Source organism: Papio anubis, chromosome 12, assembly GCF_008728515.1.
Source record: "Papio anubis isolate 15944 chromosome 12, Panubis1.0, whole genome shotgun sequence".
Classification (NCBI taxonomy): domain Eukaryota; kingdom Metazoa; phylum Chordata; class Mammalia; order Primates; family Cercopithecidae; genus Papio; species Papio anubis.
The window spans coordinates 64266925-64287936 of record NC_044987.1 but is presented as its reverse complement, the minus strand read 5'-3'; the positions used below and the strand labels follow the sequence as shown (position 1 = coordinate 64287936).

Below are 21012 nucleotides of genomic sequence, written 5' to 3'. Positions count from 1 at the left end.
ATTAATTTGATCCTCAATTACTGATTCCCTTTCTCCACTTGATGGAATTGGCTTCAGTAGTTTGTGCATGCAGCGTATCATTCTTGTGCCATGGTTTTCAGCTCCAACAGGTCATTTAAGGTCTTCTCTACACTGTTTATTTGAGTTTCTGTTTGTCTAATCTTTTTTCAAGGTTCTTAGCTTCCTTGCAATGGGTTCGAACATCCTACTTTAGCTGGGAGAAGTTTGTTATTACCGACCTTCTGAAGCCTATTTCTGTCAGCTCATCAAAGTCATTCTCCATCCTTCCAGCTTTGTTCCATTGCTGATGAGGAGCTATGATCCTTTGGAGGAGAAGGCGTGCTCTGGTTTTTGAAATTTTCTGCTTTTCTGCTCTGGTTTCTTCCCATCTTTGTGGTTTTATCTACCTTTGGTCTTTGATGTTGGTGACCTACAGATGGGGTTTTGGTGTGGATGTCTTTTTTGTTGATGTTGATGCCATTTTTTTCTGTTAGCCTTCCTTGTAAGAGTCAGGTCCCCCAGTTGCAGGTGTGTTGGACTTTGCTGGAGGTCCACTCCAAATCCTGTTTGCCTGGGTATCATCAGCAGCGGCTGCAGAACAGCAAATATTTCAGAATAGCAAATATTGCTGCCTGATCCTTCCTCTGGAAGCTTTGTCCCAGAGTGTCACCTGCCTGTATGAGGTGTCATTTGGCCCCTGCTGGGAGGTGTTTCCCAGTTAGGCTGCACAGGGGTCAGGGATCCACTTGAGGAGGCAGTCTCTGCATTTTCAGAGCTCAAACACCATGCTGGTAGAACTACTGCTCTCTTCAGAGCTGTCAGTTAGGTATGTTTAAGTCTGCAGAAGTTCCTGCTGCCTTTTGCTCAGCTGTGCCCTGCCCCCAAAGGTGGGGTCTACAGAGGCAGCTGGTCTTGCAGACCTGTGGTGGGCTCCACCCAGTTTGAGCTTCCCCAGCTGCTTGCTTTCTCTACTCAAGCCTCAGCAACGGTGGACACCCCTCCCCCTGCCTGGCTGCAGCCTCACAGGTTGATGTCAGACTGCTGTGCTAGCAGTGAGCAAGGCTCTGTGGGCGTGGGACCCACCGAGCTAGGCACGGGATATCATCTCCTGATGTCCTGTTTGCTAAGACCATTGGAAAAGTGCAGTATTTTGGTGGGAGTGTCCTGATATTCCAGGTATGGTCTGCCATGACTTCCCTTGGCTAGAAAAGGCAAATTCACCAACCCCTTGTGCTTCCTAGGTGAGGTGATGCCCCGCCCTGCTTCGGCTCACACTCCATGGGCTGCACCCACTGTCCAACCAGTCCCAGTGAGATGAACCAGGCATCCCAGTTGGAAATGCAGAAATCACCAACTTCTGCATCTATCATGCTGGGAGCTGCAGATCGGAATTATTCCTTTTTGGCCATCTTGGAACGGAATCCTCTCATTCTTTATTTTAGTTTTAACTTTAGGCAATGTAAAAATGTGCATTTTCAAAAAGACTGTCAAATTTCCAAGTAGGAATATTGTTCTTTATCCTTTTCCACTTTTCCATTCTATTTATTTGCTTATTTATTCATTTATTTATTGAGACGAAGTCTTTCTCTGTCACTCAGGCTGGAGTGCAGTGGTGCAATCTTGGCTCACTGAGAACTCCACCTCCCAGGGTCAAGCAATTCTCCTGCCTCAGCCTCCAGAGTAGCTGGGATTACAGGTGTCTGCCACTATGCCTGGTTAATTTTTGTAGTTTTAGTAGATACCAGGTTTCACTATGTTGGCCAGGCTGGTCTCAAACTCCTTACCTCAGGTGATCCCCCTGCCTTGGCCTCCCAAAGTCCTAGGATTACAGGCATGAGCTCTTGCACCCAACTCCATTCTTATGTAATTATTTATCATTACTCAAGCAACCAATGTGAAGGTCTCTTCAGGTGTGGAGTACAAATGCTGTCACATAACTCTTGTTCATTTCCACTAACTGCTCCAACAACCATCTACTTAGTACACATGAAGTCTAATATATCATCTGAAAATTCTTCCCTCTATTAATAGTTTAAGAATCTGCTTCAAAGGGGGTAGTCCTCTTCTGATGCTGAGAGGCTATTGGAATTTGGTCAGTCCAAAACTATGGCTGCTTTTCACTTCTACATGATGTTAAAATGGAAAGCTAGAGGGTTCTAAGATGGATGAATAGGAACAGCTCCAGTCTACAACTCCCAGCATGAGTGATGCAGAAGACAGGTGACTTCTGCATTTCCAACTGAGCTTTGAAGAGAGTAGTGGTTCTCCCAGCACGGAGTTTGAGATCTGAGAAGGGACAGACTGCCTCATCAAATGGGTCTCTGACTCCTGAGTAGCCTAACTGGGAGGCATCCCTCAGTAGGGGCAGACTGACACTTCACATGGCCGGGTACCCCTCTGAGATGAAGCTTCCAGAGGAATGATCAGGCAGTACCATTTGCTGTTCAGCAATATTTGCTGTTCTGCAGCCTCCGCTGCTGATATCCAGGCAAACAGGGTCTGGAGTGGACCCCCAGGAAATCCCAACAGACCTGCAGCTGAGGGTCCTAACTGTTAGAAGGAAAACTAAAACAGAAAGGACATCTACATCAAAACCCAATCTGTACATCACCATCATCAAAGACCAAAGGTAGATAAAACCACAAAAATGGGGAAAAAAACAGAGCAGAAAAGTGGAAAATTCTAAAAATCAGAGCACCTCTCCCCCTCAAAGGGAAAACAGCTCCTGACCAGCAATGGAACAAAGCTGAATGGAAAATGAGTTTAATGAGTTGAGAGAAGAAGGCTTCAGATGATCAAACTTCCAAGCTAAAGAAGGAAGTTCAAACCCATTGCAAAGAAGCTAAAAACCTTGAAAAAATATTAGTTGAATGGATAACTAGAATAACCAATGCAGAGAAGTCCTTAAATGACCTGATGGAGCTGAAAACCATGGCACGAGAACTACATGACGAATGCACAAGCTTCAGTAATCGATTAGATCAACTGGAAGAAAGGGTATCAGTGACTGAAGATCAAATGAATGAAATGAAGCGAGAAGAGTAGTTTAGAGAAAAAAGAGTAAAATGAAAGAAACAAAACCTGCAAGAAATGTGGGACTATGTGAAAAGACCAAATCTACATCTCATTGGTGTGCCTGAAAGTGATGGGGAGAATGGAACCAAGTTGGAAAACACTCTGCAGGATATTATCCAGGAGAACTTCCCCAACCTAGCAAGGCAGGCCAACATTCAAATTCAGGAAATACAGAGAATTCCACAAAGATACTCCTCTAGAAGAGCAATCCCAAGACACATAATTGTCAGATTCACCAAAATTGAAATGAAGGAAAAAATGTTAAGGACAGCCAGAGAGAAAGGTCGGGTTACCAGCAAAGGGAAACCCATCACACTAACAGCGGATCTCTCAGCAGAAACTCTACAAGCCAGAAGAGAGTAGGGGCTAATATTCAACATTCTTAAAGAAAAGAATTTTCACCCCAGAATTCCATATCCAGCCAAACTAAGCTTCATAAGTGAAGGAGAAATAAAATCCTTTACAGACAAGCAAATGCTGAGAGATTTTGTCATCACCAGGCCTGCCCTACAAGAGCCCCTGAAGGAAGCACTAAACATGGAAAGGAACAACTGGTACCAGCCACTACAAAAACATGCCAAATTGTAATGACCATCGATGCTAGGAAGAAATTGCATCAACTAACGAACAAAATAACCAGCTAACATCATAATGACAGAATCAAATCACACATAACAATAGTAACCTTAAATGTCAATGGGCTAAATGCTCCAATTAAAAGACACAGACTGGCAAATTGGATAAAGAATCAAGACCTATCAATGTGCTGTATTCAGGAGACCCATCCCACGTGCAGAGACACACATAGGCTCAAAATAAAGGGATGGAGGAAGATCTACCAAGGAAATGGAAAACAAAAAAAGGGAGGTGTTGCAATCCTAGTCTCTGATAAAACAGACTTTAAACCAACAAAGATCAAGAGACAAAGAAGACCATAACATAATGGTAAATGGATCAATTCAACAAGAAGAGCTAACTATCCTAAATATATATGTAGCCCATTCAGGAGCACCCAGATCCATAAAGCAAGTCCGTAGAGACTTACAAAAGGACTGAGACTCCCACACAATAATAATGGGAGACTTTAACACCCCATTGTCATCATTAGACAGATCGAGATAGAAAGTTAACAAGGATATCCAGGAACTGAACTCAACTCTGCACCAAGTGGACCTAATAGACATCTACAGAACTCTCCAGCCCATATCAACAGAATATACATTATTCTCTGCACCACATCACACTTATTCTAAAATTGACCACATAATTGGAAGTAAAGCACTCCTCAGCAAATGTAAAAGAACAGAAATTATAACAAACTGTCTCTCAGACCACAGTGCAATCAAACTAGAGCTCAAGATTAAGAAACTCACTCAAAACCCACCCAACTACATGGAAACTGAACAACATGCTCCAGAATGACTACTGGGTACATAACGAAATGAAGGCAGAAATAAAGATGTCCTTTGAAACCAATGAGAACAAAGATACAACATACCAGAATCTCTGGGACACATTTAAAGCATTGTGTAGAGGGAAATTTACAGCACTAAATGCCCACAAGAGAAAGCAGGAAAGATCTAAAATTGACACCCTAACATCACAATTAAAAGAACTAGAGAAGCAAGAGCAAACAAATTCAAAAGCTAGCAGAAGGCAAGAAATAACTAAGATCAGAGCAGAACTGAAGGAGATAGAGACACAAAAAACCCTTCAAAAAAATCAATGAATCTAGGAGCTGTTTTTCTTTTTTGAAAAGATCAACAAAATTGATAGACCACTAGCAAGATTAATAAAGAAGGAAAGAGTGCAGAATCAAATATATGCAATAAAAATGATAAAGAGGATATCACCACTGATCCCACAGAAATACAAACTACCATCAGAGAATACTATAAACACCTCTATGCAAATAAACTAGAAAATCTAGAAGAAATGGATAAATTCCTGGACACACACACTCTCACAAGACTAAACCAGAAAGAAGTGGAATCTCTGAATAGACCAATAAAAAGTTCTGAAATTGAGGCAATAATTAATAGCCTACCAACAAAATAAGTCCAGGACGAGACAGATTCACAGCCGAATTCTACCAGAGGTGCAAAGAGGAGTGGGTACCATTCCTTCTGAGATTATTCCAACGAATAGAAAAAGAGGGAATGCTCCCTAACTCATTTTATGAGGCCAACATCATCCTGATGCCAAAGCCTGGCAGAGAAATAATAAAAAAAGAGAATTTTAGACCAATATCCCTGATGAACATTGATGCAGAATCCTCAATAAAATACTGGCAAACCAAATGCAGCAGCACATCAAAAAGCTTATCCACTATGATCGAGAGGGCTTCATCAATGTGATGCAAGGTTGGTTCAACATATGCAAATCAATAAACGTATTCCAGCATGTAAACGGAACCAAAGACAAAAACGACATGATTATCTCAATAGATGCAGAAAAGGCTTTTGACAAAATTCAACAGCCCTTCATGCTACAAACTCTCAATAAATTTGGTATTGATGGAACGTATCTCAAAATAATCAGAGCTATTTATGAAAAACCCATAGCCAATATCATACTGAATGGGCAGACCCTGGAAACATTCCCCTTAAAAACCTGCACAAGACAGGGATGCCCTCTCTCATCCCTCCTATTTAACATAGTGTTGGAAGTTCTGGCCAGGGCAATCAGGCAAGAGAAAGAAATCAAGGGTATTCAATTAGGAAAAGAAGAAGTCAAATTGTCCTTGTTTGCAGATGACATGATTGTATATTTAGAAAACCCCATCATCTCAGCCCAAAATCTCCTTAAGCTGATAAGCAACTTCAGCAAAGTCTCAGGATACAAAATCAATGTGCAAAAATCACAAGCATTCCTATACACCAATAACAGACAAATAGAGAGCCAAATCATGAGTGAACTCCCATTCACAATTGCTTCAAAGAGAATAAAATATCTAGGAATCCAACTTACAAGGGATGTGAAGGACCTCCTCAAGGAGAACTACAAACCACTGCTCAACAAAATAAAAGAGGACACAAACAAATGGAAGAACATTCCATGCTCATGGATAGGAAGAATCAATGTCGTGAAAATGGCCATACTGCCCAAGGTAATTTATAGATTCAGTGCCATTCCCATTAACCTACCAATGACTTTCTTCACAGAATTTGAAAAAACTACTTTAAAGTTCATATAGAACCAAAAAAGAGCCCACATTGCCAAGACAATCCTAAGACAAAAGAACAAAGATGGAGGCATCATACTACCTGACTTGAAACTATACTACAAGGCTACTGTAGCCAAAACAACATAGTACTGGTACCAAAACAGAAATATAGACCAATGGAACAGAACAGAGCCCTCAGAAATAATAACACACATCTACAACCATCTGATCTTTGACAAACCTGACAAAAGCAAAAAATGGGGAAAGAATTCCCTATTTAATAAATGGTGCTGGGAAATCTGGCTAGCCATTTACCAAAAGCTGTAACTGGATCCCTTCCTTACACCTTATACAAAAATTAATTCAATATGGATTAAAGACAAATGTTAGATCCCAAATCATAAAAACCCCAGAAGAAAACCTAGGCAATACCATTCAGGACATAGGCATGGGCAAGGACTTCATGTGTAAAACACCAAAAGCCATGGCAACAGAAGCCAATTTGACAAATGGGATCTAATTAAACTAAAGAGTTTCTGCACAGCAAAAGAAACTACCATCAGAATGAATAGGCAACCTACAGAATGGGAGAAAATTTTTGCAATCTACTCATCTGACAAAGAGCTAATATCCAGAATCTACAAAGAACTTAAACAAATTTACAAGAAAAAAACAAACAACCTAATCAAAAATTGGGCAAAGGATATGAACAGATACTTCTCCAAAGAATACATTTATGAATCCAGCAGACACACGAAAAAATCCTTATCATCACTGGTCATCAGAGAAATGCAAATCAAAACCCCGATGAGATACCATCTCACACCAGTTAGAATGGCAATCATTAAAAAGTCAGGAAACAACCGGTGCTGGAGAGGATGTGGAGAAACAGGAACACTTTTACACTGTTGGTGGGACTGTAAACTAGTTCAACCATTGTGGAAGACAGTGTGGCGATTCCTCAAGGATCTAGAACTAGAAATACAATTTGACCGAGCCATCCCATTACTGGGTGTATACCCAAAGGATTATAAATCATGCTGTTATAGAGACACATGCACATGTATGTTTATTGTGGCACTATTCACAATAGTGAAGACTTGGAACCAACCCAAATGTCCATCAGTGACAGACTGGATGAAGAAAATGTGGCACATATACACCATGGAATACTATGCAGACATAAAAAAGGATGGGTTCATCTCCTTTGCAGGGACATGGATGCAGCTGGAAACCATCATTCTCAGCAAGCTGTGGCAAGAACAGAAAACCAAACACCACATGGCCTCACTCATAGGTGGGAATTGAACAATGAGAACACCTGGACACAGGAAGGGGAACATCACACACCGGGGCCAGTTTTGAGGTGGGGTGGGGGGAGGGATAGCATTAGGAGATATACCTAATGTAATGACGAGTTAATGGGTGCAGCACACCAACACGGCACATGTATACCTATGTAAAAACCTGCACGTTGTGCACATGTACCCTAGAACTTAAAGTATAATTAAAAAAAAGTTTAAAAATAAATGGAAAGTGAATCCCCTACCATGTCTACTTGGTAATGTGTCAGGAAGATGACCTACCACAGAGTGAGTCTACAACACCCATTCAAGGCTTTTCCCCCATCTGGTTATTTTATAACATGGGTTTCCAAAGTCAGGATGAGTGCCAAATGAGTTTAACTCAAGGTCATTACCAGATGCACAGTTTAAAATAAAAGTAAAATTTAAGTATCATCTCAGAATATAGTATTAAAGAATGAGTGGGTTGAAAATTTTATTTGGAGCAGGAATGAGTGAGTAGAGATTTTTATCTGAAGGAAGAATGGTGAGAGGCAGCCATGACCCTTCCCTAGAGTGTGGAATGTAACAGCAGCCTGTATTTTCCCAGGACCCTCCTCAAGGTCCCCATGACCACCTTATTCTTCATGCTGTAGATGAGCGGATTCAGGGCTGGAGTGACAATTGTGTAGGAAACAGAGATGATGTTGTCTTGTTTGGGACTGTGGAAGGAACTGGGCAAGACATACATGAATGTGGCAGCTCCATAGAACATCCCAACCACAGTCAGGTGGGAAGAGCAGGTGACAAGGGCTTTCTTCCTCCCCTCATTTGATGGCATATGAAGCACAGTGAATAGGATTAGTATGTAGGAGGCCACAATGGCAGAAATGGGGAGCAAGAGGAAAGTCACACCTGTCACGTATATTATAAGCTCATACCTGGAGGTATCACCACAGGCCAACTTCAGCAAGGGTGGGATCTCGCAAAGCAGATGCCTGATTTCCCAGTACATGCAGAAAGGGAAGTGCATGGTGTAAATAGTATGTCCTAGAGCACTCAGGAATGCCAGGATCCAGGATGTGGCCACCATGAGCCAGCAGACTCTTGGGCTCATGAGAGTCATGTATTTCAGAGGATGACAAATGGCCACAAACCTGTCATAGGCCATGAAGGCCAGTAGGAGGTCCTCAGCACTACCCATTGTCAGTGCCAGGAACATCTGAAGGGCACAGCCTCCAAAGGAGATGGTGTTTTCTCTGCGCAGAAAGTCCACGAGGGCCTTAGGAGTGACAACAGATGTGAACAGGAGGTCCATGAGAGAGAGCTGCCCAAGCAGGAGGTACAAGGGCACGTGGAGCCGGGCTTCCATGGTGATGGCCAGGAGCAGCAGGCCATTGCTGATCAGGGCCAACATGTATAGGACTGTAACTGTAGCACAGAGCAGTTCAGGAAACCCACTGTCATTCAGAATCTCCACCAAGATGAAGCCACTTCCCAAGGTGGAGTTCCGGAGCTCCATGCTGTGGTTTTTTAGTTGCCTAGAACCAAATGTATTATTAGTGGAAGCTTTTCTGATGGTGTGCACTGTAGCTTTGGATTGTTCTAGGTCAATGTGCATTGGCCAATAGGAATCCCATAATACCGTATCTTTTCCATCTGTTAGTATGCCTCTGATTTCTGAATGCTGGTATTGGATTACAATAAACCATCAGGTAAATTGATATCAGATAATTTGGCATGTTGTTAATATAATCATTTAGAAATTCCTTCAAATAAGGTATCCAGAAGAACAAGCCCAAGCAAACATCTTTGTAGATAGATCTCTCTCTTCACAATGAACAAATACGCTGGGCATTTGTTTAAGATCTAGCTATTTTTTTCTGCCTTAAATGTACTTGGAATTCCAATTCAGTTTTTAAAGTTTTATTTATAAAAAAAACTCTTTACTGTCTTCTCCCTTAAACCAGTTTCATTGTTGTTGATTACCTTCCTCAATGGAGGAATCTCTGGGCTCTTGGGCAGCTTGGTCACCGGGACTCTTCAAGTGCTACTCTGCTGGAGGGAAAGAGAATTCTGGGCTGAACTTGATAGTCATGGTGGTATAGATTTTAGAAATAAATCTAGAGGAACAGTATCAAAGGTGTTTGCCTAGATAATAATAAGAGGTTTTCTCAGAAACAGGCAGGAATAAAGGCAGTAAATGAGATTCGTTGTGGCACGGCAGGTGTTTGTGTTTAGGGCACATGATACAAGGAGTGAGCCACAAAGGAGGAGACTTTGTAGACACGGCCCAAGGCCATAGCATTACCTGTGAGCCACAGCAACACACTCAAGGTGAGAAGATTGCTCTCTGCATATCTTAGGAATACAAGGAGAATGTTGGTTCTGCTGAACCCTGAATCCATATGGTAGCTCTGCTGCTAGGGGTTGAGGAGGAGGAGTGGAGTATGAGGCGCATGTGGGACAGCGTTCACTTGGCTTGCTTTTTATGAATGCAGTTTTTTCACAGTTGGATGGAAGAGTTAGGAGGCCTTTTGGAAGAGAAAAATAATTCTTGATCAAATTATTTCTCTTTCCCTTCTATAATCTGCACCTACTTCTCCAACTATCCATTTATGTCACTATGCTGGTCAACTCCGAGTTAGAACCTTTAAGTGGTAAGGTCATATAAAAAACTGACGTTGGAGGGCTTATCTGATCCATCTCCTTTCATTCATTCAGTAAGTACATACTAAAGACCTATGATATCTCAGGCACTACACTTGGGCAACTGTGTAGATGTGAAAAATCGATCACACAAACACCTACATACATCCAATGATACATGAAAGAAAATACACTAGGAGATTATGTAAGTCAAGTTTCAGGAAAGGATTCACTAAGGAAGTGGTATACAAACAACATGCTGAGGATAAATAGGAGTTGGCTAAATCAAAAAACAACAGGATATAATTTAAAAAAAAGTGAAAGTTAGCATTGTGAAAGTCAGAACATTAAAATATAATACAGGAATGTCCTCCCTGCACTTTTGCCCAGTGGAGTGTGGACAAGAAACCCCCAGAAAAATACTCTCTAAAACTGTGTTTCACCACTCATTGGAGTCTAAGATCTTTCTCCTGCCTTACAAAACCAAAACTATAATTTTGATCTAGGAACCACTGACTGGAAAACCTTATTTGTCTGTTGATAACAAAAAGACAAGTACAAAGTCAATTCTAAGCACTATTTCTGCTAAATATTAGATTTGAATTGCTTTTGCTTTTCTTGAATAACAAGGTGAGTGGACAGGGAAATAAAAGGAAGAAAATAATTAGCTGGGCACATTCTTCCAGCTTTCTGAACCAGATGTTTGGACAGGATTTCAAAGAGAAGAAAAATCAGGGCTTGGGTGAAGTGGCGTAACCAGGACTCAGGATCCTACATACCTACCTCCTCCCTCTGAAATGGGACTATTGTTTTCCCTCCTTTCCATTCACTGGGTTCTCCCCTCCGGGGTCACCTAAAGGAAAGGCCAGAGAACACACACTGGGCCTACAGAGGAAGAGCTTCTTTCTGGAAAACTGCTGGTGGTTGTGGGTATTTAAAACCAAGAGAAGTCAGCAGAGCTGATATTAAGAGAGACATTGTTATATTTCATGGAAAATGGTCAGTCAATTCACAAGGTAGAGCTAAAGTTTTGGAAGTATATTGATATAAGTTTTGTTTTTTTTTTTTTGCATCTCTGCTCAGTATATTTATTTTTTGTATTTACTTCAATTGGCGTTTTATGTGGCACTGGACTTAGTGCCAAGCAGTCCCGCAGGGGAAAGGCACTTCAGCATATTTTAGATCGTCCTCCTTTGAGGTACTATTCATTTGGGGACTCACACCAAACTATTGGAGGCCAGGAAAATCTAGATGTAACAAAGGTAAATACTGAGTCTTTTACCAGGAGGCCATCATCAAGAATTCTAGGAACTCACGCTGGCCAGTGGCAAAGAATTATTTTGGTTGTTCCCACACGTGCAAGATGGGTACATGTTCAAGGTGGATTAGGTATAGACAGGAGTGACTGAACCATAAAGCCTGAGGAATGAGAGAATCTGAGAAGGCGAGCAGTGTAAGGTCTTGACCGTGTTTCTGAGGACTTCCAGATGTCCCATATTGCCTTGAAACAGAGACACAGCCCTTACCTCATATGGGAAGGGCTGTAGCGTCTAGGTAAGGAGGTTCAAGAAGGCCAAGAAAGAAGAGTTGGTTCTTCTGGCAGGGATGAACATAGGTGTGTGTATGGCTGCCTCTGGGATCAGAGGTCAAAGGCTCCTCCAGTCGCTGGCACTGCAAGTCCTCTATGGAAGTAGAGATAGATGCAGACAGGCAGCTGAGAACCTAGAGCAGGATCCTGCAGAAGTGAGGAGCTGAATCTCCTCCAAAGTTCTCTCATCGACTGTCCTTGTGAGAAAGTCCTCACTGCTTTGGAATGACTCTGGCTGAGCTCTTGAGTCCAGGTCCTCAGATTTCACACATTCCCCTCATGCTGTGTTTCATGATAAAAGAGGAGCACAGCAGGAATGTGGGAAAAGAAGTATAAGAAGAGCTGCTTAAAGGACACCCGCCAATGCCCAGCCTTCCTGTCTCTGTGCCAACAGTGAGCCCTGTCCTGGGGGAGGGTTCATAGTCTCACCCTCTCAGCTGACATGACCTCCCCTGAAAATATTGCTCCAGCAAATGGGATTTTAATGAATCCCCTTGGGCATGTCTCCTGGCCTGCCATTTCTTCAAACTTTACCACCAAATGAGCTCTGAACCTTGAGGCCTTGTTCTGCCCCCTATGGACTCGCTGTATCTCACCCCTCATTGGAGTCTAAGATGTTTCTCCTGCCTCAGAAAACCAAAACTAATTTTACCCTAGAAATCACTGACTGGAAACCCAGTCAGAGGCTGTTTTTGACCAAATAGACAGTGTCAGTAACTGATCTGAGAAGCAACACCTCCCTGTCCAGCCCTCTGTCCAAGTATAAAGTATGTTTCATGGGTTCTATAGACCCTGCCACTTACATTTCCCTCTTTGTGCCACTAGCCTAGGCTATTACCAGCTAGAGGGAGTTACCTATGCTTTTGTTAATATCAAGTCTTCCTTCATTGAGCTTTAATGAGGATCCAACACTAATTTATTTTTCAGTTCTTTGTTTTTCCTTTCTATTCCCTCTTGTGTGTGCACATTTGTGCACGGGCCTACATACTCTGTGATCAGTCAGCTGAGCTGCTCAGAGTTTTGGGCTGATGACACAGCACCTGTTGCAGTCACCACTGCTTTTAGTTCAGGCTTTCCCATCTCTCACCCAATTCTTTGCTTAATCTTCCTCATTCTTTAGTATCTCTTTAATCACTCATTTTCACCAGGAAATGCTGAAAATTGCTGCTGGAGTTATCATCTCTTTTGTCTTTGAACTTAAAAAATATAAAAATAAGTTTCCCTTTCTGTTTATACAAAAAATATACTCAAGAAAATTCTTCCAGAAGTACAACAGAATAAATAATATGAACACCTTTTTTACATTATAAAAGCAATGTATTGAAAAGAAGGTTTTAAACATGTAAAATATAAGAGCAGCATTATTCACAGTAGAATAAAAATTAGAAACAATCTTTATGCCCATCAGCAGTGAAATAGATAAATGTGCACCAAAGGGTTACTATGTAGCAATCAAAACAAAGGAACCAGGGCATACAGCAAAAAAAGCAACTCAGGAAATTAACATTAAGGGAAAAAAGAGAGACCTTAGGATTATATATCATGGTACTTCTTTTACAGAGCTAATAACTTAAGTTAAAATAAACTTTCTAAAAATATGTGTACATTCAATAAAACCACATACAGATGAAGAAGGAGAATGATGGATATAAAATTTGGGTTAATAGTTACAGTGAAGGGAGGCAGAGAGATGGACTGTTGATGACTGTTGTCGAGTTCAAATCTTCTACTACTTGCCACAAGACAGCCAATAAGTGGAGAGACAAGGTGTTGGGGCAAGGAAGACAACCTTATTTCAGAAAGCCAGCAAACTGAGAAGATGGTGGACTAACATCCTAAAGAACTATCTAATGTTGATTAATTTTAAGCTCCTTTTATGTTACAGGGAGGGGGAACACGGATGGGGCTAAGGCCAGGAAGTGACTGGTGACCACAGATGTCTGGGCATCAGCAAGGGTCTGAGAAGGTGGCAAAACTTCTTTGTTTATGGTCAACCACTTGTGAAGTCCACCTTGTTTCTATAAATCTTTAATCATTGCTATTTACATGCATACTTCCTTATCTCCTTGAGGGTCTGTTTCAAAAGTGAGAGAGTCATTAGTTCTAAAGTATAATCCAAACTCTTTTTGTGATAGCTTGGTCCACATGTAGGAATGAGCAAAGGCAGTCAGCTTGTGAGGTCAGAAGTATGACGGAGTCAGTGACATTAGATTTCTTTCACAGTTACATGACCTTATGGGAAGGTGAGGATATTATCAAGGTCCTAGCTTGCATTCTGGGAGCTGAGTTTATGGTAATAATCAATTAGTCCCTACATACCTGACATTCAACCTTTCTTTCTATTTCATAGGTAAAAGTGAAGATCACAGATGATTAAGTTTCTGAGATGAAAACTTTCTTACCCCTTTTCATTGTCTTACATAGGAACTGTTTTGACTCCTTGGCCTTTTATTTCAGAGGAGTAAGTAAGTTCTCTTTCTCCAAGTTAGGGTTGGCTTCTCCAATTATTACTGAGATTCCTCCTTTTTTCATCTTCATTCCCTATTCTCTCTCCCTTTACTCTTTCATTTATGTGTTTTTCTTGTATCCTAATCCCTCTCTTAATCCTTTGGTTTAGCTTTCAAAGATAATCACAACTTCTCTGTTCAAAAAATAATTCCTTGGTTTTTCTTTTCTTTCGTACTATTTCTCTAAATTCCTCTCATTTTTGTAATAGGTTCCTTTAAAAATTTTTAGTTGAAATGTAAAAATTGTATGTATTTGTGTACCACATGATGTTTTGAAATAAGTATACATTGTAGAATGGATAAACTGAGCTAATTAACATTGGCATTGCCTCATACATTTATCTTTTTTTGTGGTGAGAACACTGAAATACACTGTCAAGAATTTCAAGAATATAATACATGGCTACTAACTGTAGTTACTATGTTGTACAATGGATCTCTTAAACTTACTCTTCCTGTATAACTGAAATTTTGTATACCGTGACCAACATCTTCCCAACGTCCTGCCGTTCTACTGTCCCCTGGTAACTACCATTGTACTCTCTGCTGTTGTGAGTTCAACTCTTTTAGATTCCACATATGAAGAGAACATGTAGTATCTTTCTTTCTGAGTTTGGCTTACTTCACTTCACATAATATCTACCAAGTTCGTCTATGTTGTCACGAACTATAGCATTTCCTTTTTTTTTTTTTTTAAAGTGAAATGGCATTCCAGTGTGTGTGTATACACACATATATATATGACATTTTCTTTATTCATTCATCAGTTGATGGACACTTAAGTTGATTTCATAGCTTTCTATTGAGAATAAGGATGCTATTAACACGAGAGTGCAGATATCTCTTCCACATCCTGATTTCATATCCTTTGGGTATATACCCGGTAGTGGGATTGCTGGATCATATGATAGTTCTATTTTTATTTTTTTGAGGAACCTCCATACTGCTTTCCCTAATGTGTGTCGCAATTTACATTCTCACCCACATTGTTCAAGTTTACCCTCTTCTGCATATTTTTGCCAACACCTTTTATCTTTTGTCCTTTTGATGATAGCCATCCTAACAGATGGGAAGTGATATCTCATTGTGGCTTTGATTTGCATTTTCCTGATGATTAGTAATGTTGAACATTTTTCATATACCTGTTGGCCATTTTTATGTCCTCTCTTGAGAAATGTTTTTGATTTTCTTTGCTCATTCTTTAATCAGACTGTTTTCTTACTATTGAGCTGAGTTTCTTATACATTTTGGTTTAAATCTCATATCAAATGTATGGTTTGCAAATATATTCTCTCATTCCTTAGGTTGTCAAATCACTTTCATAATTGTCTCCTTTGCTGTGCAGAAGCATTTTAGTTAGATGTAGTCCCATTTGCCTATTTTTGCCTGTGTGTTTGGGGTCATATTCAAAAAATCTTTGCCCAGACTAATGTCATGGATCTATTCTCCTATATTTTATTCTAGTAGTTTTACAGTTTCAGGCCTTACATTTAAGTCTTTAACTCATTTTGAGTTGATTTTTTGTATGTGGTATAAGATAGGGTCTAATTTCATTCTTCTGCATGTGGATATCTAGGTTTTCTAACACTGCTTATGAAAAAAATTGCCCTTTCCCCATTATGTTTTCCTGGCACCTTTGTCAAAAATCAATTGACCAAAGCTGTATGGATTGATTTATAGGTCTCTATTTCATTCTATTCCATTGATGAATGTGTATGTTTTAATGCTATCATCCTGTTTTTATTACTATAGTTTTGCAAGCATATTTTGAAATTAGGTAATGTGATGCCTCTGGCTTCGTTCTTTTTGCTCAAGATTGCTTCTGTTAGTTGGGGTCTTTTGTTATTCCATATGAATTTTATAATTGTTTTTTATATTTCTGTGTATAATGTCATTGAAATTTTTGTAAGGATTGAATTGAATCTATAGATTGCTTTTGGTAGTATGGATATTTTAACAATATTAACTTTTCCAGTTTATGAACATGGGATATATTTCCATTTTCTGTATCTCCTTCAATTTCTTTCATCAATGTTTTATAGTTTCAGTATACATATTTTTCACATCCTTGGTTAAATTTATTTTTAAGTATTTTAGTTAGTTTTATTATTTTATTTTGTGGCTATCTTTAATCTTTTTATCATTTATTTTATCTTTAATTTATTATTTTATGTTGTGGCTATTGCGGATGGTATTATTTTCTTAATTTCCTTTTCAGATAGTTCACTTTTAATCTATAGAAATGCAACTGCTTTGTAGGTTCTGGATATTAGCCCTTTGTCAGATGAGTAGATTGCAAAAATTTTCTCCCATTCTGTAGGTTGCCTGTTCACTCTGATGGTAGTTTCTTTTGCTGTGCAGAAGCTTTTTAGTTTAATGAGATCCCATTTGTCAATTTTTGCTTTGCTGCCATTGCTTTTGGTGTTTTTGAACATGAAGTCTTTGCCCATGCCTATGTCCTGATGGTACTACCACAGGTTTTTCCTCTAGGGTTTTTTAATGGTATTAGGTCTAACATTTAAGTCTCTAATCCATCTTGAATTAGTGCCATTATAAGGGAGTAAGGAAAGGATCAGTTTCAGCTTTCTACTTGGCTAGCCAATTTTTCCAGCACCGACTTTGTAAATAGGTCCTTTCCACATTTCTTGTTTTGTCAGGTTAGTCAAGGTAGATGGCTGTAGATGTGTGGTATTATTTCTGAGGGCTCTGTTCTGTTCAGTGATCTATATCTCTGTTTTGGTACCAGTACCATGCTGTTTTACAGTTACTGTAGCCTTGTAGTATAGTTTGAAGTCAGGTAGCGTGATGCCTCCAGCTTTGTTCTTTTGACTTAGGATTGTCTTGGAGATGTGGGCTCTTTTAGGTTCCATATATGAACTTTAAAAGCAGAACTCAAACAGATTTACAAAGAAAAAACAAACAACCCCATCAAAAAGTGGGCAAAAGGATATTAACAGACATTTCTCAAAAGAAGACATTCATACAGCCAACAGACACATGAAAAATGCTCATCATCACTGGCCATCAGAAATGCAAATCAAAACCACAATGAGATACCATCTCACACCAGTTAGAATGGCGATCATTAAAAGTCAAAACAACAGGTGCTGGAAGGATGAATAGGAGCGGCTTTTACACTGTTGGTGGGATTGTAAACTAGTTCAACCATTATGGAAACAGTATAAGCGATTCCTCAAGGATCTAAGAACTAGATGTACCATATGACCCAGCCATCCCATTACTGGGTATATACCAAAGTTATAAATCATGCTGCTGTAAAGACACATGCACCGCATTATGTTTATTCGCGACACCTATTCACAATAGCAAAGACTTGGAATCAGCAAAATGTCCATCAGTGACAGATTGGATTAAGAAAATGTAGCACATATACACCATGGAATACTATGCAGCTATAAAAAGGATGAGTTTGTGTCCTTTGTAGGGACGCATGGATGCAGCTGGAAACCATCATTCTTAGCAAACGCTATCACCAAGAACTGAAAACCCAAAACCGCCGCATGTTCTCACTCATAGGTGGGAACTGAACAATGAGATCACTTGGACTCCGGAAGGGGAACATCACACACGGAGACCCTATCATGGGGAGGGGGGAGAGGGGAGGGATTGCATTGGGAGTTATACCTGATGTAAATGACGAGTTGATGGGTGCAGCACACCAACATGGCACAAGTATACATATGTAACAAACCTGCACGTTATGCACATGTACCCTACAACTTAAAGTATAATAATAATAAATAAATTTAAAAAAAAAAAAAAAGAAGAAATGCAACTGCTTTTTATACATTGATTTCGTATCTTGCAATCTTACTGAATTTGTCTTTTAGTTTTAACAGTTTTTTTAGTATTTTGGGTTTTTTATATAAAAGGTCATTTACAGATAGAGAAAATTTACCTTTTTCTTTCTTTTTTTTTTTTTTTTTTTGAGATGGAGTCTCTCTCTGTCGCCCAGGCTGGAGTGCTGTGGCCGGGTCTCAGCTCACTGCAAGCTCCGCCTCCCGGGTTCCCGCCATTCTCCTGCCTCAGCCTCCCGAGTAGCTGGGACTACAGGCGCCAGCCACCTCGCCCGGCTAGTTTTTTGTATATTTTTAGTAGAGACGGGGTTTCACCGTGTTAGCCAGGATGGTCTCGATCTTCTGACCTCGTGATTTGCCCGTCTCGGCCTCCCAAAGTGCTGGGATTACAGGCTTGAGCCACCGCGCCCGGCCTACCTTTTTCTTTCAAATGTGCATGCCTATTTCTTTCTTTTGCCTTATTGCCCTGGTCCGGACTTCCAGTACTATGTTGAATACAAATGGCAAGAGTGGACATGCTTGTCTTTTTCCTGATACTGGAGGAAAGCTTTCAACTTTTCTCCACTAAGTATGATGTCAGATGTGGGCTTGTAATATATGGCCTTTATTATGTTGAGGTACATTCTTTCAATGTGTAATTTGTTGAGTTTTTCTCATGAAAAGATGTTGAATTTTATAAAATGTCTTTTCTGCCTTTATCAAGATGATCATACAGTTTTGTCCTCTATCCTATAAATGTGGTGTATTATATTATTTATTTGCATATGTTAAGCCATCCTTGCATCACTGGGCTAAATCCCAGTTGATCATGGTGAATGATCCTTTCAATAGGCTGTTGAATTTTTTTTCTGGTATTTGGTTGAGGAGTTTTGCATCTATGCTTATCAGAGATATTGGCCTGTAATTTTATTTTCTTGTATTGTTCTTCTCTGGTGTTGGTATCAGAGTAATACTGGTCTTGTAAAATGAGCTGGGAAGTATACTCTCCTTTTAATTTTTTTTTGAAAGATTTCGAGAAAGATTGGCATTAGTTCTTTGTTAAATGTTTTAGTCTTGGTAGGTTGTGTGTGTCTAGGAAAAACTTCATTTTAATGACTATATAATATTTTATCACATGAGTTCTCTAGTGTATACATAGGCATTTGCTGATATTTAGTTTTACTCCTCCAAATATTCTTATATGAAAGTCTAATTTTATCTTAGATCAAATTTCTAAAAGTGAAATTACTGTGATAAAGATCAAGACTCTGTTTAAAATTCTTGTTACAAAGAGCCAAATTGGTTTTCAGAAAGTTAGAAACACTTTGTTTTCTGGCTAGCATTATGTGAGAATGCCTGCCTTACTATGTTATTTCTAATTCTGTCTTATCATTGCTAATTTATTAAATACTTCAAGGAAATAAAATAGATGTTTTAATTTACATTATTTTGTTTTTTATAATGATGTTGTACAGATCTTTATAGATGAAAGTCACAAGCAATTTAACACTTATGTATGTGGCAATTTTTTTTCGGTTTTTAAATTTAGCTACATGGTAGGATTTGTTAGACAGGGAAGTATCACAATATTTATGTAGTTATAAAAATCCATATTATTCTTTATAATTTTCAGGGAATTTTACTCTTAAAATTTCCATTCTTATTTTAGAAAATACTTACATATCTTTCTTTTACATATGCTTAATAATTTTGTTAATGATATTTAGCTTTTTATTTCATCTCCAAATTATTTAGGTGTATTATGTATGTTGAGACTTTATTATGTTTTCAAAGATTTTCCTGTTAGCATTTTTAGTAACCTTAAAAATGCATTATTATTTATTGTAATTGCTTGACCATATACTGACTTCTTATACATATAGTAATAAAGAGTTTTTCTGAGCTAGCTCTCTAGTTCCAGTAGTCTCTCAAGGCTCTCCTTTTCTGTTTCTCCTCACTGACCTTTTAGTATGTTTTATTATCTGTTATTTCTGATAAGCTTTTAATTTATCTGCCAAATGTCAAAAAATCCCATTATTATACTCGTTGTGGTTATATTTAACTCATAAATTAATATGGGAATGTTGGCTCTTTGCAATATTCAGTCTTCTGCACCAAGAACATAGTATCTTGCACAGCCCTAATACAACCTCTTTCTTATTCTCTAAAAATACCATTTTATACCTTCACTCTCAGCTTCTGAAACTGCCTCATACATCATTGGAAAACTAGAAGCAATCATACAGGACTTCCTCATTTTCCACTACCAATTTACCATACATCTTCACATAACTTTTGGTCTTTGAAAATGCCTATAAGAGGCCAAATCCTCCACTAATACTCTTCATATCTTATTATCTTAATAGCCAAAGAAATTGGTCTTGCAACTACCTGATTCTCTTCTACATCATCTCTCTACTGGAAAATTACTACAGGTTACACACATGCTCCAGTATCTTCTATCTTAGGGAAGTCTTCTCTCGAAATTACATTTCCCTTGCAGTTCCCCCAATTCTCAGAGCAAATCATCTTGAAAGATGTGTCTATACCCAAAGTTTTCACATCCTTTTCTACCATCCATGGCTAATGTCACTGTAATCAGGCTTCTCTGCTCTCAGTCCCACATTACCACAATTGTGCTTGTCAGAGTCAGCAATAATGTTCCTATACCAAACTCAGTATCACTTCTTTATCTTCATCCTGCTCACACATTCAGCTACATTTGACACAATTGGATAATTTTCTCCTTTTGGGAGCATCATTTTTTACTCTCAGGCCACTGCAACCAATAGGTTTTCTAAGTACTCCACTGGATTCAGTCTTTACTTGGTCAACTTTTTCTCTTCAACGTGACGTCTAAGTATTGAAGCGGCTTGTGGCTCCATTGCAAGCCTCCTTTTCTTCTCGTTCAATATTCTCTGGCAATTTCATCATCCCATAGGTTTAA

The 21012-nt window shown here is 39.3% G+C and overlaps 1 protein-coding gene across 1 annotated transcript; it reads right to left on the bottom strand.

Moving 5' to 3' along the window:
- Nucleotides 1-7728: 7728 nt before the first annotated feature.
- LOC101004743 (olfactory receptor 2AG2) lies at nt 7729-16203 on the bottom strand. The gene has a single exon (XM_021926150.2). The coding sequence runs from the start codon at nt 9143-9145 to the stop codon at nt 8096-8098; it is 1050 nt and encodes a 349-aa protein (XP_021781842.1). The 5' UTR covers nt 9146-16203; the 3' UTR covers nt 7729-8095.
- Between the last annotated feature and the right edge of the window lie 4809 nt (nt 16204-21012).

Coding starts and splice junctions, on each gene's coding strand:
- LOC101004743 (XM_021926150.2), bottom strand. CDS start 9,145: ATGCACATTGACCTAGAACAATCCAAAGCTACAGTGCACACCATCAGA.